Source organism: Drosophila nasuta, chromosome 3 (genome assembly GCF_023558535.2).
Source record: "Drosophila nasuta strain 15112-1781.00 chromosome 3, ASM2355853v1, whole genome shotgun sequence".
In the NCBI taxonomy this organism is placed as follows: Eukaryota; Metazoa; Arthropoda; class Insecta; order Diptera; family Drosophilidae; genus Drosophila; species Drosophila nasuta.
This window is the reverse complement of record NC_083457.1, coordinates 47,881,665-47,904,809: the sequence shown is the minus strand read 5'-3', so window position 1 is coordinate 47,904,809 and position 23,145 is coordinate 47,881,665. Positions and strand designations below refer to the sequence as shown.

General features: G+C 35.5%; 3 protein-coding genes across 5 annotated transcripts; all 3 read right to left on the bottom strand.

Moving 5' to 3' along the window:
• Positions 1-7,164: 7,164 nt before the first annotated feature.
• On the bottom strand, positions 7,165-11,360 carry LOC132788270 (multiple inositol polyphosphate phosphatase 1-like). The gene is made up of 6 exons (XM_060795603.1): positions 11,097-11,360; positions 10,797-11,033; positions 10,506-10,738; positions 9,865-10,445; positions 7,444-7,640; positions 7,165-7,389 (listed from the first exon to the last, which is right to left on the bottom strand). Exons 1-6 carry the CDS (start codon positions 11,358-11,360, stop codon positions 7,165-7,167), a joined length of 1,737 nt encoding a protein of 578 aa, XP_060651586.1.
• A 4,150-nt stretch (positions 11,361-15,510) lies between these two features.
• Positions 15,511-18,388, bottom strand: LOC132792497 (multiple inositol polyphosphate phosphatase 1-like). Of its 2 annotated transcripts, none has more exons than XM_060801902.1 (5): positions 18,309-18,388; positions 17,713-17,909; positions 17,449-17,658; positions 17,160-17,374; positions 15,511-16,211 (listed from the first exon to the last, which is right to left on the bottom strand). In XM_060801902.1, the coding sequence occupies exons 2-5, from the start codon at positions 17,905-17,907 to the stop codon at positions 15,587-15,589; spliced, it is 1,245 nt and encodes a 414-aa protein (XP_060657885.1). In that variant the 5' UTR covers positions 17,908-17,909; positions 18,309-18,388; the 3' UTR covers positions 15,511-15,586. The 2 variants fall into 2 exon arrangements, with proteins under 2 accessions (XP_060657885.1, XP_060657884.1); XM_060801901.1 differs by having other exon boundaries at positions 17,713-17,935; positions 18,309-18,386.
• A 1,587-nt stretch (positions 18,389-19,975) lies between these two features.
• Positions 19,976-22,313, bottom strand: LOC132792422 (multiple inositol polyphosphate phosphatase 1-like). Of its 2 annotated transcripts, XM_060801798.1 has the most exons (4): positions 21,723-22,313; positions 21,458-21,658; positions 21,150-21,385; positions 19,976-20,965 (listed from the first exon to the last, which is right to left on the bottom strand). In XM_060801798.1, exons 1-4 carry the CDS (start codon positions 21,984-21,986, stop codon positions 20,080-20,082), a joined length of 1,587 nt encoding a protein of 528 aa, XP_060657781.1. In that variant the 5' UTR covers positions 21,987-22,313; the 3' UTR covers positions 19,976-20,079. The 2 variants fall into 2 exon arrangements, with proteins under 2 accessions (XP_060657781.1, XP_060657782.1); XM_060801799.1 differs by lacking the exons at positions 21,150-21,385; positions 21,458-21,658 and having other exon boundaries at positions 21,723-21,922.
• Positions 22,314-23,145: the final 832 nt, after the last annotated feature.

Genomic DNA, 23,145 nt, shown 5'->3' with positions numbered 1-23,145 from the left:
AGAGCGGTATTATACAATAATTAAACTATTCCTAATAAATATACCAAAAAATTCTATAATACAGCAAAGGCTTTTTCTGGTATATCAATAAAATATAATATTCAGAATATACCGCAAAATACAAAATATCTCAAAATACTATTTATTATATTCAGAAAATATAATAAACCACAATATTACAGATAAACAGGCATGGCTATATCCTCTTTACTTTATAGGGTCGAAAATAACTTCTTCTGCTTTCCTTCAATACATTTCCAGCAGTCACTAAATTATAATACCCTTCTACCCCATGAGTAACAGGTATTAAAAGAACAACAAAAGAGGGGGGAGGTGAAAGTGAGAGGCAAGAACTGTCACTGACAGCCCGCTTATTGCATATTAAATTGCGTGTGTCGCAAAAATGTCAGAACAACAAAACAAAAATCAAAGCAACAAGCGGGCCAGCAAGCATGTTCAGCAATCATTTCTGTGAACTAGCCGGAAGGACAATTGCGATTGGGTGACAACTTGGTTGGTTTTCGGTGTGGTGGGAGGGGACGGGATACAATGCTCAGCAGCATGTCAACAATGCGTGCAGTTTAAAGTAAATATAATCACGACAAATTTAATACAAATAAAACCAAATAAAATCAAGTTAAATAACATTGTTGTCTGCTTTTACATCGTATTTTCGTTTTGTTCTCTCGATCGATTTCGTGTGGAATTTCCATTGCATACTTTTGGGGGCGCGGCTCAAAGTGAAAAGCGCTGTGAAAGCGTTTTGCAGAATGCCAGCGTTTGTCTTTCTTTGACAGCTCTCCAACGGAAATGTTATTAAACTTGTGCATATTTATGAATTTAATTTGTGCATTACAGCCTCAGCATGTCACCAACACACACACACAGACACTCACACTCACACTCTCCTCTACAGTTCCAATCACAATCACGTCACGCATACTTATGCAGCTCTTTTAAATGAGCAAAAATCACTGCAGGCATTATGTGTGTGTGTGTGAGTGCTGAGACGTGGGCAGAGACGTGGGCGTGTTCGTTAAATATCACCTGCTTCTTTAAAGCAACATTTGTTGCTCTTATAAGAAGTTGCAACATTTTATCAAGTAACTTGTAACGCACACAGTAAAACTTTATTGAGAACTTTGCTGTTGCAGTTAAGTTTTGATTTATACTCATACAAGATAGTTCCTTATATACAGATAGTTGACTTTATTGTTCGATTATTTATTTCATTTGTTTAAAGTATGCCTATAATTAAAATTAAGCAACTAACTTAGCGTTCAACTGACTATAGTACAATTGCGGAATTAAACTAATTGTTATTTGTTGTTTCGATAATTTGCGCCATCGATATTCAATGATATTACATTTTGAGCCATCGATAGTATCGATAGTACCATCGATTGTAGCCGATAGTATCACCCGACATACAAAATTATAAATATTGCCGCTTATCTTGTATTCCTCGCCGCAATAATGAATACTTCCAGACTAGTGAAATATTACTCTTTTTTATAGTACTTCACCTATCTGATATAGAATCCACTTGACGCACTAGATGCGTCTTTAAAAGTAGAAAAGGGTTAGTTAGAGATAAAAACCAATTGTAAGCTTTATAAGACCTCGGATTAAAAAAACCGATCTCTGTTCTCTAATAAAATTCACCTGAGTCGTGTCTATTTAGTTGGAGACAATTTGAATACTGGACTTTCTTTAAGCTTGAGATAATTCATATTACTTAATCATATTGCTTTTATAATAATCTTATAGAACATCTTTTTATATTAAATCTACTGCATAAAATGTGTCTTTAAATTAAGAAAAACACGCATTACATTTTACAAATATTTTCTATAAATTGAATCTTAATTTTCAGATTATATTTTCATACTTCATACCTCTTTAATAATATCGTTAAATAAAATCTTTAAAATGCTTCAAAATATGATTAAATTAAATTAAAGTTCTTCATAAATTTTGCTAACTATATTTATGCTAGATATTTTTGTATAGACTATATATATAGAGTATTCTTTTTCGTATCTCCCAGTCAGTAGCTGCATTTTTCTTTAACACTCCACCACTTGAGGTCGCTTTAGAGCTCTATAAGCCATATATATAAATATGGTATATGGTGTGTATATGCGCACTTAAGGTTTAAACAGGCTTTGTGCTTTAAAATACGTTTATGAGACACTTGAGCGTCGCTTTTGATGGCCACGCGTTAATCAGTGGCAAGCACAGAGATCTATTTGCCGCCTGCCACACGATGCGATGCGATGCGACGTGGCAGCTTTTGATTTCTCGTCTGCTAATTGGCGATGAAAAGCTAACAAACATATTTTTTTTATAATGCACGTTGAATTTGCAGCCAGGCCACAAACTGTTGGCGTTAAGCCTGAAGTTGCGTCGGTTTGAGGTGCGCGTGGCACGATCTACAAACTTTTAAATAGTAATAGTTTAAAGAGCATTTTCACACTGCAACATGCAATAAGCAAGGTTGCAACACGCTCTGCAACAACAACAACAACAGCCAAGCGTTGAGCTATTGTAAATATCAACAAACATTTTAACTTAATTAAAATGTGAGCAAAAAAGTGTTTGTTGGTTTTTGTTGTCATGCTGCAGCATGTGGCATGTGGCATGTGGCATACAGCATCCTCGTGTTGAACAAGTACACATAGCCTAAATCCAACCTCAAATTACACAATATTGTGGTCAGGCTATTAATTTTATAACGAACAGGCCGCAACTTCAGCTTTTGAAGATATCCAAAAATGTGTCGAAATGAAAAATTGTATGTTTGCTCATGCCTCATGCCTCATGCCACATGCCACACACATGCGTGTGGGCAGGAAAAATGTTATTAGTTTTGTGTGTGTGTGCTGTGTGAAAAGCTGAAAGCTGAAGCCAGCCTAGTGAGCAAAGCCAAAATGTGTCCTTGTCCTTCTTCCTTTTGCAATTTGCTTGTCAATTTTTGCCAGCTTAAATCATTTCTCGAATATTTCGTTTCATTTTTGGGTGCCACAATTAGCAAGAACTGTAAATGGAATTTAGCATCCAAGAAGCTTGCATTGACCAATGTAATCGAAAACGAAGCTGCTCAGTGAACATAACTCTTTTTCTTGCTGTTGTTGTTTGTGTGATGGCCGCCAGGCGTAGATGCCACAATGGAAGCCTAATAATTAACCAATTACCAGTGGCAGAACTTCAAAGCCAAGGCCGCACAGCTCCAATTCATAGAAGAAGACTTTTCCCCCCATCTTTTCAAAAAGCGAGGTCAGCTTACAGGCAATCTGCTACCTGTTACCTGTGTTCTGTGTTTTCTGTGTGTGTTGCCTTTTGCCATTTGCCTTGTGCAAGCCTTTTTTAGAAAGGTGCAACCAAAATGAGCTCCCGAGTTTTATGTGGCAGAACCTTCATTTGCAGCTCCACAAAATTGCTTATTCATAGCTGACTGCCGACCAAATGAGCGCCCATTAACTTAATCCACGACACACAAAAACTATTCGCACCCGCCTTCCCAAACTTATGGCCAAAATGAACCCTGGAATCGGAGCACTCTCTTCTGCAGCAGACAGCTTCTGGAGCATTGGCCCCATTTCAACAGTTCGGGTTACACTTGAGAATTGTAAAGTTTTGTGGCGCTCGCGCTAACTAACACAGAGAAAATCACAATCACAATCTCAATATAGAGGCAGCCAGCCACCCAACCAGACACGCCTACTGCAGAGCTGATTTATTCGCTTGTTTCAAAGTCGACGCGAGTTCATGGTTCGGGTGTATTAGCCTAATGAAAACGCTGCTGGAATGACCGAAAAATGGGACCAAAGATAACAACTTTCTCTGGGCATATAAACACGTACACACCCGCAACTCCCCCTCTCCATCTGTTCACAGCGGGAAATTCACGTCTAAGTAACTATAAAGCACTTTGGGTTGCAGCCTCCATCCCTCATATACGGACAAATTTAGACAGGCGAGCAGACCTAAAGTTCGGGATACACGCTCACGTGGACCAGTTTAAGAAGGGGAAACCTGACGAAGTTGTCGTCCATTGGGTTGGGTTGCCTTGACAACGCGTCCAGGCGAACAGCAGCACTAGCAGCAACTAGCAACGAAGTGAAATAAAAAACGCATATTGCGTAAAATTCGATGTCGACGTCGATGTCGAAGGTAAAAGGTGGTTGGAGTCAGGTGCGTGTGCGGACGGCACTTATGAGTGGCACTTAGTCTGCCCTAATACGCATCATTAGAACATTTAACAGGAAGCACGTGACGACTCAAAATGGTTGGCCAGCATCAGCATCGCCTACGCCTAAAGACGCCGGCGATGGCGACAATGCCTACAACAACAACAACAACAACAACAACAACTACTACGTCACAGTTTTGTCGTCGCAAAGGATTTGTCAAGTTAATTTTAAAGTCGTATTGCTGGTCTATTGAAACTTAAGACGATAAGACCTTTTACGCTCGCACGAAAAGGGATAAAGTTGGTTGGATCCCAGCCAAGTGATTATTAAGATTAATATTCCTTCTTAGTTAATTACCAAATTTTGTACCAAATTTTGCCTTAAAGTAAATAATTCTATTTTATTAACTTAATTGTATTTTGTTCTTCATTAAATCTGTTCATTTATGAACACAATTCTAGTTACATATGTGCAAAAGCAACATTTTCAAAAAGGCGCCCATCATTGGCAGCGTTGCCACACCACGGAAACAACGAAAAACAACTTTGCCATTCACAGCAAGGCGCTAAGCTTATCGATAAGTGTTCGATATTATTAACACCCAGTTAGCACATTAAATCGAAATTCAAATTTATATTATAAACATACACAATGCTTTTATATTAAATTGTTTTAACATTGTATTTCGAGTTATGGCAGGACTAAGATGCGATACTAACTGGACAGTATAATTAAAAATTCATCCAATTAACCATTGACATATCATGTTATGAATCGCAACAAATAAGAAAGCCACAGACGAGTGTGCTCGACTATGATATACCCGCTATACATTTTGAGTACAAGCAAAATATTGCGCTATTAATTTTAAAATATACCAAAAAAAATACTTAAAATATTCTGAATGCTATTTTAGGTATATTGATACAGTATTACATTAAAAACAAGTAAGAAAGCTACAAAGGAGTGTGCTCGACTTTGAGATACACGTTACCCATTTTGAATAAAAGCAAAATATTGTGGTATTTTCACAACATTTTAGAATAATTTATACTTTAAATTTCATCGTCTTTACATCACAAAATCCAAACATTTGATAAAATTGTTTTATCGTTGGCCTTCGCAATGGTCTTCTAGCTCATTGAAGTTGTCCAGTTCTTAGGCGATATCTTTAAATCGTCATTCCCGATCGATAAATGTATATGCAGGGTGTCGAAACATAAGACGATAATGTTTTTAGACCTAGCAACACCCTTCAATAGTCACCACAATGAGTTAAACTTATCGGAAAGCAATAGTTTGAAACACACAATCGAAATTCTAATTTCAATGGTAGTAGCTAAAGTATTGATTCAAAAAACAACAAAAACGGGTTTCTTTAATTCCTTTAATTACATAGTTTGTTAAGTTGTTACAATACATTAAGAATTGATCATATCATTAAATTTGTTGTTCGAGTTGTGGAAATGTTTCTGAAATTATTAATGGCAAAACGTTTAAAACATTGCAAATTGTCATTTTCTTTACTATACACGATTAGAAAACTAGCTGTCTTACAATAACAGTCAGCAATATAGTGACAAGAAACGGAGCAATTCTCTCTCCCGCATTTTTTTTTGGAAGGCAGTGGAGTTCATCACAATTAGTCTCCAAAGTGTTCTTTAAGTATTCCAAAATATCCCACCAGTTGCAGAATTCAGATTTACAAATATTGAACTCGACCAATTGCTCATTGAAGAAGAGCCCAATCTTCTCCTTCTCCCTTTCCGCCTTGGCAAGACAATTGTACTTAACGACCAAAAAATTTTTAGTAAATGAATCGCTAACATTTTCAGATCTCATATCAAATTTTAATTTGGCATTAAACCCAAATACGGTAAACAAATAAAATATCGGCAAATTGGTGAAATAAGCGACCACATGTGGAGACTCTGTACTATTGAGAATCGACACTATGTCCTTCACTAGACGGCAATCCAAATGTGCAACCCTATCAAATCCATAGCCCAATCTAAAACTCTTTGCGAACGGAATCGACAAATAATCCTTTTTTCGAAGAGCGAAACACCAGTTACAGGCCTTCGGGTTAAAAACTCTCTGCAAGATGCATATATTGAATATCATATCAATATCTTCTTTTGTCAGCTTAGAGTACCTACAAAGTAAGAAAAAAAAACTTAGAAAACTTGAAAAGTAACTTTCCAGACAAAATATAGAGAGTGCAAAATATATCAGATTGTCAGCTAAAGCAACTACGACCCCTAGTAAGTAGGCGTTTTTGCCCATACAAAAGTATTTCTTTTATAACTTCGACAATTTTTTTTCTAAGCATAATCACATTTTCAGAAATCATAAATACTATAGTTATGTTATCAGAGCTCAATCTACTATTATCTCTGAGATTCAGTGTTTCATACGGACAGACAGACAGACAGACGGACATGACTAACTCGTCACGGCTGATCAAAAATACATGGAATCGGAAATGACTCCTTCTGCATGTTACATACATTTTCTGTCGACACAAAGTTTTTTTTCCCTATGGGTAGCGGGTATAATTATTGTAATTTCAGGAATAAATATCTTAGGCCACCGCAGCTATAGTTTTAAAGTGAACTGTTCAGTTAGTCAGTGCCACAAGTGCATATGTATGAATATCTAAATGGTAAATAAAATCCAACAACAACTTACTCCAAGCGTTCCGCAATATCTTTCGAAGTCCGATCAGAGTATCTGACAAAATCTATTTCTTCCTGTATGTAGTTATTCTTGAATTGCTCACACGGATGCAGCAATTCAGTCAAGTATTCCATATCTTCAGATGCAGGCACTGTGCTTTTATCAAATAAACCCTCAGTAAAAGCTCTTAAACTCGCTTCAGTGTGCTTGTAGTATTTTGTGTGAGCGAACTTTAATATTAGAGAGAGTCAAAGCCTGTGTTAGCTAGGGAACAACATTGAGGACTCAGCTATGCACTATTCACCTTGTAGTAAGTATTGTTGTAGTTTTCGGGCAACAACTGGGGAAAATTGCTCTGATAGAGCTTAGCAAAATTTCGATTTTCTTCGTAAGTCTGGTTGACCGCATACTTATCGATATCGTTGGAGTTCCATCTCAGATCCTCCTCACACGAGGTATTCGTAGAGGAGTTTGTAGACATTTCACGGTTGTATCTCGTAAGCAAATCGCGTAGCTAACAAAAACCGTAAGTGCTATAGGCATTATCTGAAAATTTGTTAACGCTTACCTCGTCGAAGCGTTTAAACTTATTGATGTAATCTTTGCTGATCATGGGTGAGGTTTGAAGAATCCACATCTTTGTAGCGTTACAGCCGGGTTTAAAGTATAGCGTCTGCGGAAGTTTAGAATGGTAATCGTCCTCGCTACGCACCTGTCCCCATTCTAGCATCGCCAGCATCGACGTCAACAGCAAGAGACGCATTGCTGCAAGAGAGAAGAGTGGGAAAAGGCGATATATTCCCAAGCGGAGCAAGAGCTAAAGATTGTGTCAATAAGTTCACCGATAAGTTTTAGAGTTACTTTAGTCACTCGTGGTGCTGAGTGTTCAACTGATGCGAAAGACTTTTCAATGGCCTTCATAATTGAAAGTACATAGAAAGAAGTATGTACATCCGAATTCTGGATATTTGAAACAATTACGAATCCTCAATTTTCTGGTTAAAGTCTAAGGAGGGCGAGTTAAAACCGAATACCACAAAAAAAAACGCTTGAAATTAAATTAAATAAATAAAATGAGTATTCAGAAACTTCAATAATTCCCAGCATCTCAATAAATCTCATAAATCCGAAAAAGTATCTGGTAACCTAATTTGAATAATAATTAATAATAAAATAGAGTACATTATTATTAATTAAAATTCTGGAATGGTCCTTGCAAACAGACCTTCGCAATATTTAAAAGTCACTTACTTAACGCTAATTTATCCAAGAGATGGAAGTAGACGATAAATAAGCAAACCAGAAAAATTATAGCTAAACTACACGCGATCGTGTCAGAAAAGAAACTGGATTGAAAAACGTAAAACACAAGCATTTATAGCTGACGCTCCGTTTTATCGGTTTAATCAGTCGAGCTTCACTTCAATAACTCATATATATTTTTTAATAAATTATATATAAATATTCCAAAAATAATTTTTTCGATATACTAATTTGGCTTTATTTAACAATAATACCGCACTATTTGCTTTTTTTGAGTATCTCACAGTCGAGTTCCCTCGACTGCAGATTATTTACTTGTTAGTTTAACAATTGTTACGTAGTATAGTATAGTATATCAGTATGTACAAAGTCTATACTTTTAAAACAAAAAACCCTTCGTGAGTATGTACAAAAAACTACTCCAAAAAATTCCTTCTATAATTTTGATGTGTGTGATAACAGAATATAATAGTAAAAGCTCTGACAAAAATTAATCATACGTGATCTAGAAATAATAAAAAAGAATTTCGCAACACGTACCATTTGTTCATATATAAAAAACATTTAAAATTTTGTTTGTTTGAAAGAATGTAGATAAAAACTAAAACAACGTATAATTTGATATAAACCATACACACGACCTTATTTGAATCGGTGTGGTCCTTGGTTTTTGTGATTATTCTTTGATAAGAGAGGGAAAGAAACTGGCAAATGTGTTGCTCTCGGCACTGGCAAAACAACATTCTAGAACAATTTAGACTTTAAATTTCTTCGCCGTTACATAACAAAATCGAAACATTTGAGAACATTGTTTTATACTTGGCCTTCGCAATGGTCTTCTAGCTTGCAAGGCATCCATCCAATTGCGCATTCAAGTTGCTCAGTTCTTTGGCGATATATTTAAACTGTCATTCCTAATGGATAAAAGTATGTATATGCAGGGCAAGAACTAGGGTGTCGAGACTTAAGACGATAATGTTTTCACGCCTTGAAAAACGTATGTTTTCACAAACGCTTTCGGTATTCGCAGCCAGAATAACAAAAAAAAGAATAATAATTGATCGCTTCGATAGTCCCCACAATACGCTAAAGTTATCGATAAGCAATCGATAGAAACACACAATCGAAATTCAAATTTCAATTTTAACAGCTGAAATATTGACTCAAAAAACAACAAAAACGGGTTTCTTTAATTCGTTTAATTACACATTTTCTTAAGTTGTTACAAAATATTAAGAATTAATTACTAAATATCATTCAAGAATTATCGGTATGTTGAATTTATTGTTTAAGTGTCGAGGAATTGGTTTTGGAATTACTATTAGATGAACATTTAAAACATTGCAAATTGTTATTTTCGTTACTATACACGATTACAAAACTAGCTGTCTCACAATAACAGTCAGCAGGGTAGTGACCATCAATGGAGCAATTGTCTCTCCAGCATTAACAATATTCTTTATCGTTTTGAAAGTATTCTCTGCCCCTTTAGCAAAAGTATCTGCCGCATTCTCTGCCCCTTTAGCAAAAGTATCTGCCGCATTCTCTGCCCCTTTAAAAAAAGTATCTGCCGCCTTCTCTGCCCCTTTAGCAAGAGTATCTGCCGCATTCTCTGCCCCTTTAGCAAATGACCCTGCCACTCCAGAAACATTTTGAACCACTCCATTAATTTCGTTCTCTGTCGAATTACGTTTTTCTTTCGTCTGTTTTGGTTTTTCCTTCGTACAATATAATTCCTTACAATTGCCATCCGAAAAGTGTTTGTAGCGTTTCAAAACATCCGACCAGTTACACAAACCGTTTTTGCACCATTTGAACTCTACAGGTTTCTCATTCAGGAAGAACAGAGCCTTCTCAGTCACGTTATCTGCCGCTTCATTACAATTGTATTTCACGGCCACAAAATTGGCCCCAAATGGAACGAGCTCACTTAATTTCCATTTACGATTTGCCATCTTTTCGAAGTTGTCCGCACGTAGTGTATCATTATCCTTGGCAATGCCCAGCGACACAAGAAGCATCTGCAGACCCGGCGAATGCGCAAAGTAAGCGACCACATTTGGTGACACAGTGCTGTTGAGAACCGTCAGCAAGTCCTGCACGACAAGGCAATTTAATTTATCACTCGCATTAAAACCATAGCCCGAGCCGTAGTAATTCTTGAGCTCCTCGGCATAATTCAACAAGGTCACGTCCTCAGGCTTAAAGACGGCACACCAGGCACTGTTTTCTTTCGGTTTCCAAGCCAGCTCAAATCGGCACATTTTGTACATAAGAAGAATATCTTTAGGGGATAGCTTAGAGAAGCTGGAAGAAAGACTAGAGTTTTATATATGAACACATGCAGGTTGTAAAACAAGAACTAACCGCAAGCGCTTGGCAATATTTGCAATCATATCTTTATAGATTGGCCTTGTGATAAACTTCATGAACTCGGAACCATCACCTTTGTAGTTTTTGTCGAAGTAGTCTTCGCCATTATCGTATGCTCGAAGCAGTTCATTCGAACTTTTTGACGAAACTACAGTGCTATTATCAAATAAACCATCAGCAAAAGCCTTGAAACTCTCGTACGTACGCTGAGTATCAGTATGACCGAACTAGAAAGTCAAAGATTAGCTAGGGAACAATATTAAGCATTAGGTTTTGATTCCTCACCCGATAATAAGTACTGTTGTATGTTCTGGGCAACAACTCTGGATAATAGGACTGATAGCGTTTAGCAGAATTGCGCAAATCTTCGTAGCCCTGCTCGGTAAGATGCTCATCGAGATCGACGGTAATGCTTGAGTTCCATCTCCATTTCTGAAGTTCATCAAGATCTGCATCACACAAGGTATTCGTGTCAGGGCTAGTCTGCATTTTATCATAGTTTCCCTTAATCAAATCACGAAGCTGCCAAATACCGTAAATCATCAAAGTGTTCTAGACATAATCTGTAAATCTGTTAGCGCTTACCTCGCCGAGGCGTTTGGCCTTCTCGATATCGTCTTTTTCCATCAAGCGTGTGCCATGTCTGTGGTATATCCACATCTTCGTAGCCTTGCACCCGGGAACATTGAATTTCTCGGCATCGTGGCCGCTGACACGATTATAGACGCTCTTTGAGCTAAATTCGAGTGTCTGCGAACGTAGGGGATCCGTTTTAAAGCAGTAATCCACACCACGCACCTGTTCCCATTCCAGCAACGCCAGCAGCGAAGTCAACAGCAAAAGACGCATGACTGAAAGAAAGACTTGTGATAATCAGAGCTGGGAAGAGCAAAGGAATGATCTTTGATTAGAATTACGCTGGAGTGTACCCATAAATGTAACCAAATTTCACAAGCGAAATTTATAGAGATAATCTCACATTGTCTAAATTATAGTTACTGTAATTAGTATCAACTTTTAATTTGAAATAGGTTGGTTTATTATATTGTGTATGGTGTTAATTTGAAATACCCAAATTCCTGGAAGAGCTGAGTAAACGTAACACATTTACCAAAATTCCTATGCAATCGAATCAACTCCCAACTTTACTTCGTTCAGTTAATCTCAGCTAACTTTTGTCTTTCTATTTCTTTAAACAGGACATGCATTCAACAATCAGAAGGAAACATCTTCAATTCATTCGAGACTATAATTGATAGTCGTTAATCGAAGGAAACGAACAACAAGGACAATTCTAATTTCGCACTATTTTGTTATTAAGAGTTTAGGGTATCTCACACTCAAGCACTAGCTCGACTATTTATTTCTCTTCACGAATGACATTTTTAAATGTATTGCTTTTCTGCATTAGTTTTTCCAAGTGGAAATTAATTTAGTCACATATTTCAAATGCCATTAAATTCGAGCAGTTTAACTTTAAGAACATAAGCATACACGACACTCGAGGGTCCTGGTGAAATTATTTAATTGAATCATAGTAATCATAATTAGATTTGTATATTCGTATCCTTGATGAATTGTCCTGGTGAACAAACCTTTTAATTATTTAAAATGCACTATTAAACACGAGTTTATCCAAAGAAATATAAGTTTAACTGCACCCGATCGTGTCAGAAAAGAAACTGGCTTTGAAATATGTGAAACACAAGCATTTATAGCTGTACGCTCCGTTTTATCGGTTTAATCAGTTGAGCTTTACTTCAAATAACACATATATTTACAAAATATATTTTTTTTTTATAATCAAAAAAATTCAAATCCGGCTATTTATTCCCAAAGGCATCGCCGAACATATGACGTATATAAATTCATCTGAAATTCAAAAAAGTTTGTTGCTATCGTGTCTTATTTGCTTTGGTTGACAATCTAGGATATATTCTACCATCTAGTATGTTTTGAATTAATATATATTATATTATTATAAATATTACCAAAATAAATTTTTCGATGTACCTATTTGGCTTTATTTAACAATAATACCGCACAATTTGCTTTTTTGAAAATGGGTAGCGAGTATCTCACAGTCGAGCTCACTCGACTGTAGAGTTTTTACATGTTAAACTATAATTGTGAATTGCTTCATGTTCATGTATGTATGTACGTATTTGTTGTGTAGTGTGTCAGTATGTACAAGGAATATACTTAAAAAAAAAACCCTTCGTGAGTTTGTTCAAAAATCTACTCCAAAAATTTCTACGCACTCAAATTACCTGGAAATAAATTCTATTATAATTTTGCTTTGTGTGATCAAGAGCATGAGGGCTCAACAGAATAGAATAATAAAAGTTCTGACAAAAATTAGTCATACATGATCTGAAAAATAAGGTAAACTTATGAAAGGTCCCACAGAATTCTTCGTCTATTTGAATATAACTATATATTCAATATATTTTAAAAATCTTTTTTCCTAAAAATCATGGCAAGCTCTCAGAAGTGGGAAAACCAAATTTCCCAACCCATACCATTTACTCAGATGATAAAAAACATTTAACATTTTTTTTTCAAAGAATGTAGAAAACATTTACAACAACGTACATTTTGATTTAAACCAGACATGCACATGAAATTTATGGAATTTTGTTGGTCCTTGGTTTTTGTGATTATTCTTTGATAAGAGAGAAATAATCGCCAAATGTGTAATACCCGTGGCAATCCTGGCAAAACAACATTCTAGAACAATTTGCCCTTATGCTAAAACACACTTAAAATTGTTTTGCCGTTATATCACAAATGCCAAAGATTTTACAATAGTTCTAATTTTGATAATAGACAAAATATCACAGTTACCACAAACAGTACTTATGTTTTCCGACTTTCTCATATAAAAATACTATTTGCAATTCATCCTCTACTATAATCTCTCCTTGAAAGTTTCGAATGTTTTTATATGTTTTCGGTTCTCCAGGCCTTACGCCAAGCAGACTCAAGAAACCTTACACATAATCTGTATGTTATGTGCACGGTTGCCACTTTTGGTACAAATGTACCAAAACGGGTACATATTTTATGCATTGGTACATTGGATCACTGTTTTACGTTTTGGTAAATTTTTAATATGCCTGTTCTAGTATTTAAATTCTTCATAAAATTTTATGCTCACACATATTATTTTAACAAATGGCTCTGTTCCACCATACCCAAATTTTGATTCAGTTAGAAATTGAGCCACGACTAGCACTAGAAAATATCGCATACAGTCGATTTGCGATGTATTATGTCAATTGAGAAAAAATGTATGTATGCGCCAATGTAAATCACAATTTGTGAATCACAATTTGTGAAATACAAAAAATCTTTCGTGAAAAATGTTTGGTACATTTTTGCTCCAAATTTTGGTACAAAACATTTTTTTGGAATGGCAACCGTGGTTATGTGTTGCATTAATACCGCTCATCACGCTAGATGATGCTAGAACGCATCGAATCCACTAAAGAAAAAACGTTTTTAGTACATACTTTCAGGCCGTATATTTAAATTTAATAAGCGATATATTGCATCAAATCGGTTCTATAAACGAAGTCAGTGTCTGTCCAGCGCAGTGATGCCAGCGTCGCTTTTTTCCCGTCAAATCTAGCTTTTTTCAATTGTCATTTGCTTGAAAAAATTGCAAACAGCGGGCAGTGGGAATTCTGGCTTTTTTTTTACTTAAATACTTTTTTTAATTTTTTTCGATATACCCAAAATTATGGAACTATATTTGCTATAGCTGTTCTGTCGATGCTTGCCAACACTTTTAGTGACAAATCGATTGTAATGCGTCGTAAAGCAACCTCAAAGAACACGTCAATTCTTATCGTAGCATCAATATAGGCAAAAATAAATTGATCTTATGTTGAGTGTGTTTTGATTGTTTTAAAAAATGTCAAAAGACTTTAAACTTTAAAATGTCGGGACGACACGGGCGACAGTTACTGGAAATGTACAATCACCGCAAAACTCTCTGATTTTCACGCCAATGCTTTGACCAAAAAGCATAAAAGTGCTAGGGGCGGCTTTATGCAAACAAACAAAATAGATTTTGTAACTTTGCCGGTCAAGACGATGGAGCTAGAAGCAGCTCTATGCCTTTTTGTGGCCGATCATACATTTTTGGCACATTTGGACCATTTAGGAAACCTAGTCGTTAAATACTTTGAAGACGAAAGCGCAATTCGTTTTTCTACTCGTTGTTTTCCACTTAAAATGAAAATACATTTTATTCTAAATCATGCATTTATAGTTATGGATTGCGCAGACTTGACAAATGCTGCTATACATGTAAACTTCCTAATAAATTCTTAAAAATGATAGGAACAGGATGAACATATGACAATAAAAATGAGGAGAATGAGGACAGTAGCAATGAAATCCTCCAAATATTGTGAATATCAGAGCAGCTGCTGTTCAAATGTTATATATATGTTTCAATATATCTGATTTCGTGAACCCTGTGACTATCAGAAAAATATAGAGAATCCAATAAATTGAAAAATCAACTTTTTTTATAGCTTTTTTCTAATTTTTTAGTTTTTTTGCATCGTTCTGTTCGTCAAAAACAGTTTTTTTCTCAACAAACGTTGGCAACACTGCTCCAATTGCTCATTAAAGTTTTCCAGTTCTTAGTCGAAATCTTTAAACTGTCATTCCTAATCAAATAGAACTAGGTTATCAAAACTGTTTTTACGGATTGTAAGAAACGCGTTCAAAAACGCGTTCGGCACTTACAACCAAAAACAATAACAAGAAATAATAATGAACTGCTTGAATAGTCACCATAATATGCTAAAGTTATCGATAAGCATTCGATAAAAACACACCATCGAAATTCAAATTTCAATTGTAACAATTAAAACATTGACTCAATTAAAACATTGACTTTTTAATTCGTTTAATTATACAGTTTGTTAAGTTGTTACAATACATTAAGAATTGATTATATCATTGAAATTGTTGTTTGAGTGTTGAGGAATTGTTTTTGGAATTACTAATAGAAAAACATTTAAATTACAAATTTTTATTTTCTTTACCATACTAGATTAAAAAACTAGCTGTCTCACAATGACAGTCAGCAATATAGTAACAAGCATCGGAGCAATAGTCTCTCCCGCATTTTTTTTCGAAAGACATAGTTCATCACAATTGCCCTTCAAAGTGTTTTTAAAAAAGTCCAAAAAAATCGACCAGTTGCACAACCTCGTTTTACAAAATTTGAACTGCACAAAATCCATATTGTATAAGAACGCAATCTTCTCCTTCTCCATATCCGCTTCGGCAGGACAATAGTATTTGACGGCGACAAAATTGTCCGCAAATGAATTGCGAACATTTTCTAACTTGCCATGAATTTCTACGTCGGGACGTATAAACCATTGGTGAAATGTAAGCGCAATCGGCAAATCGGTGAAATAAGCGACCACATGTGGTGACACTGTACTGTTGAGAATCGACATTATGTCCTTTATTAGACGGCAATTCAAGTATTCAACCTTAGCTAATCCATAGCCCAATCCAAAATTCTCAGCGAGCGCACTCTTCCAATAATCATTAATTGTAAAAGTGGAACACCAGTTACAGCCATTCGGGTTTAAAACATTCTGTAAGGAGCATATCATGATCATCGTGTCAATGTCTTCTTTGGTCAGCTGTACTCCAAGCTCTAAGCTACAAAGAAAAAATAATTAGAAAACTAGAAAAGTAACTTTTCAGAGAAACACAAGTTAGAAAGCTAGTGTGGAGTGTGCTCGACTTTAAGAAACCCGCAACCCATTTTGAATAATAGCAAAATATTGCGGTATTTTTTTTCAAAATAAACTACATTATTATTGTGACTATAGTCACAATTGTATGTACCGAAATTCATAACTCTAGCTGAAGTGGTCGTGGCAAAAATTTGAAATAAACTTGATATGCGTGCAAACAAAACAAATGCTGTCGAAAAATATATATACTTTATAGAGTCCGAGATGATCAAGAATATATATACTTTATAGAGTCGGAGATGCCTCCTTCTACCTGTTACATACATTTCCTGAAGGCACAAAGTTATAATACCCTTCTACCTTATGGGTAGCGGGTATAAAAAAAAAACAGGTTTGAAATTAATATACGGTAAAAAAAACTAAAAATATACAGACTATTATATTTGGTATTTTCATATATATTTAAAATATACCATAGAATGTAAAAGATATCAGATTGTCAGCTAAAGCAACTAAAACCCCTAGTAAGTTGGCGTTTTTGCTACAGTCGAGTGTGCTCGACTTTGCCCATACAAAAGTATTTCTTTAATAACTTCGATAACTTTTATCTGATCGTAATCACATTTTCAGTAATGATAAATAATATAGTTATTATATCTCTATCTCCTATAGTCTCTGAAATCCAGTGTTTCATACGGACAGACAAACAGACACACACACAGACACACAGACCGACGGACATGGCTATATCGTCACGGCGTTGACGCTGAAAGTGTCTTATATCGTACCACCACAGATATATATATATATAGATTTAAAGTGCGCTGTCACTACCAAAAGATTTAAATAACATATACGAGTACTAATGTATGAATATCTAAATGGTAAATAAAATCCAACAACAACTTACTCCAAGAGTTTGGCATAATATTCCAAAGTCGTATCATAAAATTTATTTCTATTATTTTGCACCACTGTGTAGTTATTCTTGAATTGCTCGCACGGATGCAGCAATTTAGTCAAATATTCCATATCTTCAGACGCAGGCACTGTGCTTTTATCAAATAATTCCTCAGTAAAAGCTCTTAAACTCGCTTCAGCGTGCTTGTAGTTAGTGTGAGCGAGCTTTAATATTAAAGAGAGTCAAACCTTGTGTTAGCTAGGGAACAACATTGAGGACTCAGCTATGCACTATTCACCTTGTAGTAAGTATTGTTGTAGTTTTTGGGCAACAACTGGGGAAAATTGCTCTGATAGAGCTTAGCAAAATTTCGATTTTCTTCGTAAGTCTGGTTGACCGCATACTTATCGATATCGTTGGAGTTCCATCTCAGATCCTCCTCACACGAGGTATTCGTAGAGGAGTTTGTAGACATTTCACGGTTGTATCTCGTAAGCAAATCGCGTAGCTAACAAAAACCGTAAGTGCTATAGGCATTATCTGAAAATTTGTTAACGCTTACCTCGTCGAAGCGTTTAAACTTATTGATGTAATCTTTGCTGATCACGAGTGTGCTTTGAAATATCCACATCTTTGTAGCTCTACAGCCGCGTTCTGCGTACAGCTTCTGCGGAAGTTCACAAAGGTAATCGTCCTCGCTACGCACCTGTCTCCATTCAAGCAACGCTAGAAGCGTCGTCAACAGCAAGAGACGCATTGCTACAAGAGATAAGAGTGGGAAAGAGCTAAAGATTGTGTTAATAAGTTCACCGATAAGTTTTAGAGTTGCTTTAGTCACTCGTGTTCAACTGATGACGAAGACATTTCAAAGGCCTTCATAATTGAAAGATTTGAAACAATTACTCAATGCTCAATTTTCTAGTTAAAGACTAAGGAGGGCGAAGTTAAGACCGATTACCCAAAAAAAAACGCTTGAAGCCGAGCCAATCATGCAACCCAAATAAATAAAATGAGTATTCAGAAACTTCAATTATTCCCATCATCTCAATTAACAAAATCTCCTAAATCTGAATAAAATTTGAATTAAAATAACTAATAAAATAGAGTATTATTATTATTAATTAATGTCCTGGAATGGTCCTTGCAGAATGCACTCACTTAACGCGAATTTATCCAAGGATGGACGTAGACGATAAATAAGCAAACCAGAAAAATTATAGCTAAACTACACGCGATCGTGTCAGAAAAGAAACTGGATTGAAAAACGTAAAACACAATCATTTAAAGCTGACGCTACGTTAAAATAAATATTTTTTATAATCAAAAAAATTCAAATCTGAATATTAATTCTCGAAGGCGTCGCCGAACACGTATATATTCTTCTGAAATTCATGAAATTGTTTTATACGACAAAAAAAAAGTCTATCGCTATCGCGTCGTGTTTGCTTCGGTTGACAATCTAGAATATTTTCTACTCAATGATATGTTTTGAATGCAATAGTATATAAATATTCCATATATAACTTTCTGTACATTTTACAATTTTTTCGGTATACTAATTTGGTTTATTTTAACAATAATACCGCACTATTTCGCCTCTATTGAAAATGGGTAGAGGGTATCACACAGTCGAGCTCACTCGACTGCAGCTTGTTTACTTGTTAAACAATAATTTTGAACTCCGTCATGTTCATGTACGTATTTGTTGTGTTAAAAAAAACTCTTCGTTAGTCATACATCATCTGGAAATAATGTTAAACTTATAAAAAGAGTTCTACATCTATTTGAATATAACTAACTATTCAATGTATTTTATAAATCTTTTTTCATAAAAATCACGGCAAGGTCTTAGAAGTGGGAAAACCAAATTTCCCAACCCATATCATTTACTCAAATGTATAAAAACATTTAAAATTTTTTTTTCAAAGAATGTAGAAAACATTTACAACAACGTACATTTTGATTTATACCAGACATGCACATAAAATTTATGGAATTTGTGTGGTCCTTGGTTTTCGTGATTATTCTTTGATAAGAGTAAAATAATCGCCAAATGTGTAATACACGTGTTGCTTTCGGCACAGTTACCACAAACAGTACTCATGTTTTCCGACTTTCTCATATAAAAATACTACTAATTTAACGTCTACTATACCCCCTTATTGAAAGTTTCCAATATTTCTTATACGTTTTTGGTACTCCAGGCCTTCCGCCAAGCAGACTCAAGAAACCTTACATTAAAGAAACCTTACAGAAAGCTACTAAAAAAAACATTTTCAGTGCATACTTCCAGGCGTTATATTTAAATTCTATAAGCGATATATTTTGCATTCTTGCGTTACACATCTAGACCGTCCTCAAGCAAATCGGTCCAGCAATCGCTCCCGAATATCGTATTCATTATATTCAAGGCATCTATTCAATTTCAGATAAAGTGGCCCAGATCATAGACGATATTCTTAAACTGGCATCACCATTTGATAGAAGCATCTGCAAAGTGTAGAATCGAAACTTAAGGCGATTTGAATCTTACGCCTTCATAAACATGCAGAACTTATTATTGAATAAAAAAAAGCGTTCGGTATTTGCAGCGTTGTCAGAACAAACTAGACCGCTTTGCCAGTCACAGCAAATCGCTAAACTTATCGATAAGCAATCGATAGAATCACACACAGAATCATAATTCAAATTTTAATTGTTACAGCAAAAAGATTTACTCAAAAAACAACAAAGACAGTGTTTTCCAATTCGTTTAATTACATAGTTTATAAAGTTCTTTCATCTGTTTTGAAATTAATTGTATCATTTTACAAAATTGGTGTGTTGAATTTGAGTTTGATTTTTGAACTTATGAAATTATCAAAATTAGAATGTTTGCATATGTCGCATTTATTTTAATACGGACGTTATACATTACAAGATTAGAAAACTAAAGCAACTGTCTCACAATAACAGTCAATAGAGTAGTAACCATCAACGGGGCAATAATCTCTCCACCATTAATGGTAAACACCGCCGTTTCAAAATAAGTATGGAGAGCTTCTTTTTCTTTTTTTTCTTCCTTTTTTTTGTTTTCTTCTTCTTTTATTATTTGTGTTTGTTCTTCTCCTTCTGGGTCGCCTGCGATTGCATTGCATTCATCATCATCTATGTATACATCGTATTCTTCGTATTCTTCTTCGTATTCTTTTTCTTTGAATTCTTTCCGCGTCATCTTTGGTTTTTCCTCCTTACAATAGAATTCCTTACAATTGGCATCCGAAAAGTGTTTGTAGCGTTTCAAAACATCCGACCAGTTACACAGACCCTTTTTGCACCCTTCGAACTCTAAAGCTTTCTCATTCAGGAAGAACACAGCCTTCTCAGTCACGTTATCTGCCGCTTCATTACAATTGTATTTCACGGCCACAAAATTGGCCCCAAATGGAACGAGCTCACTTAATTTCCATTTACGATTTGCCATCTTTTCGAAGTTGTCCGCACGTAGTGTATCATTATCCTTGGCAATGCCCAGCGACACAAGAAGCATCTGCAGACCAAGCGAATCCGCAAAGTAAGCGACCACATTTGGTGACACAGTGCTGTTGAGAACCGTCAGCAAGTCCTGCACGACAAGGCAATTTAATTTTTCACTCGCATTTAAACCATAGCCCGAGCCATAGTAATTCTTGAGCTCCTCGGCATAGTTCAGCACGGTCACTTCCTCAGGCTTAAAGACTGCACACCAGACACTGTTTTCTTTCGGTTTCAAAGCCAGCTCAAAGCGGCACATCTTGTACATCAGGTTAATGTCATCTTTATACAGCTTAGTTAAGCTGCAAGGAAAATCAATTAAAACAAGGTCAAAATCGCATGATAAATGACTGCAGTAATAACTAAACTTATTGTACGAATAAATGGCATAAGCTATTTTGTATTATAGTGTCTGGGAATATGTTGGTAGTTGAGTTAGTCAGGGCAAAGTATTTTATGTGTGAAGTTGGTAAAAGAAAAACTTACTTCAAACGCTTCTTAATATTTTCAATGGTATTATTATAAATTGCACCTCTGATAAACATCATGAACTCTGAACCATCATCTAACATATGTAGTTTGTCGAAGTAATCTTCGCAATTTTTGTATGCAAGAAGGAGTTCATTCGAAATGTTTGCTGAAACTCCAGTGCTATTATCAAACCAACTACCAGCAAAAGCCTTAAAACTCGCATTCGTGCGATGAGTATCAGTGTGACCGAACTGGAAATTCCGAATTAGAGAAAGTCGAAGATTAATTAGGGAACAAGATTGAGCATACTGCTGATTGCTCACCCGATAATAAGTACTGTTGTATTTTCTGGGCAACAAGTCGGGAAAATATGTCTGATAGCGTTTAGCAGAAATGCGCAAATCAAGATCGACGGTATAACTAGCGTTCCATCTCCACTCCTTAATGCCAATTAAATCCTCATCACACAAGCTATTCGGCGTTATCATCTTATTTTTATTTCGACACTTAATCAAATCACGTAACTGCCAAATACCGTAAATTATCAAAAGTGTTCTAAACATAATCTGCAAATATTTTAACGCTTACCTCGCCGAGGCGTTTGGACTTCCCGATATCGTCTTTTTCCATGAATCGTGTGCCATGTCTGTGGTATATCCACATCTTCGGGGCCTTGCACCCGGGAACATTGAATTTACCGGCATCGTCACCCCTGACACGATTATAGTCGCTCTTTGATCCAAATTCGAGTGTCTGCGGACGTTTGGGGTCCGTTTTAAAGCAGTAATCCTCACCACGCACCTGTTCCCATTCCAGCAACGCCAGCAGCGAAGTCAGCAGCAAAAGACGCATGACTGCAAGAAAGACTTGAGATAATCAGAGATGGGAAGAAAAAGAAATTATCTTTGATTTGAGTTATGCATGAGTTTACCCAAAAGTTTATCCGAATTTCACAACGAAATGTTTAGACATTGTCGAAATTATAGTTAGTGTAAATTCTATTATATAATGTATGGTACTAAGTTGAAATACCCAAATTCCTGGAGGAGCTCAGTAAGCATAACACATTTACCGAAGTTCATAGATTTTCTAAACCGAATCGAACCGCGCAGTTTGGAGAGCAGCTTCTTAACTCAACTTAATTGCTTTTTTCTCTTCTTAAAAACCTTTTTTAATAAACAGGACATGTGTTCAACAAACAGAAGGGTCATCTCCGACCCAATTAATTATATTCAAATTCAGCCGAGTCTTTATCTAGTTGTTGTAAAAAAAAACGAACAGCAAGATTAATTGCACATACATTACATTAGGTCTTAATGACTTTCATTGACAATCGGATATACATTGATCTCAATAGTATATTTTGAGTATAAGTTCTCATACCAATTTTGGTATATTTTAATATTGCTTTGTTGTTTTTTGCTCTTATTTAAAATTGTATTAGTTTTTTTTTAGTAATGACATTTTGAAATGACATTTCTACGTATACACATAGGTTTTTTATGCATTCGTTTTCTCAAGCAAAATTAGTTTTTTTTTTTCATATATATTAAATGTTTCCAAATTCACGCACTTCTAGTTCTACAACATGTACGACTTTCGAGCGTCTTCATTATACCTTTTGAATATTTAAAATTCACTTATAAACGCGAAAGAAAATAAGCTAAGCCTCACGGGATCGTGTCAGAAAATAAACTGGCTCAAGAAACGTGAAATATAAGCATTTATAGCTAAGGCTCCGTTAAATCAGCTTAATCAGTTGAGCTTCACTTCTGATAACTCACTTATATACAATATAACATATTTGGCTTATAATCAAAAAAATTCAAATCTCATTTTTTTAACATAAACCCTTGCTGCGTAAGTACAAAAAAAAACCAATAAAAAAAATCCTATGCAAACAAATTATCGAGCTGTAAATTCCCGTCAAAAGCTCGAGGCTTCAACAGAAAAGAACTCGTACAAAAATTAGTCATACATTTATGATCTGGATGTTCTGCATAAAATAATA

What these genes read in the sequence shown, in the direction of transcription:
- LOC132788270 (XM_060795603.1), bottom strand. Translation starts at nt 11,360, where the DNA reads ATGCGTCTTTTGCTGTTGACTTCGCTGCTGGCGTTGCTGGAATGGGAA. An exon ending in ACAACAGTACTTATTATCGG is followed by an intron (nt 10,739 to 10,796) that starts GTGAGGAATCAA and finishes TTGACTTTCTAG; the next exon opens with TTCGGTCATACTGATACTCA. An exon ending in AATATTGCCAAGCGCTTGCG is followed by an intron (nt 10,446 to 10,505) that starts GTTAGTTCTTGT and finishes TCTTTCTTCCAG; the next exon opens with CTTCTCTAAGCTATCCCCTA.
- LOC132792497 (XM_060801902.1), bottom strand. Translation starts at nt 17,907, where the DNA reads ATGCGTCTCTTGCTGTTGACGACGCTTCTAGCGTTGCTTGAATGGAGA. An exon ending in ACAACAATACTTACTACAAG is followed by an intron (nt 17,375 to 17,448) that starts GTGAATAGTGCA and finishes TTAATATTAAAG; the next exon opens with CTCGCTCACACTAACTACAA. An exon ending in TATTATGCCAAACTCTTGGA is followed by an intron (nt 16,212 to 17,159) that starts GTAAGTTGTTGT and finishes TTTTCTTTGTAG; the next exon opens with CTTAGAGCTTGGAGTACAGC.
- LOC132792422 (XM_060801798.1), bottom strand. Translation starts at nt 21,986, where the DNA reads ATGCGTCTTTTGCTGCTGACTTCGCTGCTGGCGTTGCTGGAATGGGAA. An exon ending in AGTCCAAACGCCTCGGCGAG is followed by an intron (nt 21,659 to 21,722) that starts GTAAGCGTTAAA and finishes GGTATTTGGCAG; the next exon opens with TTACGTGATTTGATTAAGTG. An exon ending in AATATTAAGAAGCGTTTGAA is followed by an intron (nt 20,966 to 21,149) that starts GTAAGTTTTTCT and finishes TTTTCCTTGCAG; the next exon opens with CTTAACTAAGCTGTATAAAG.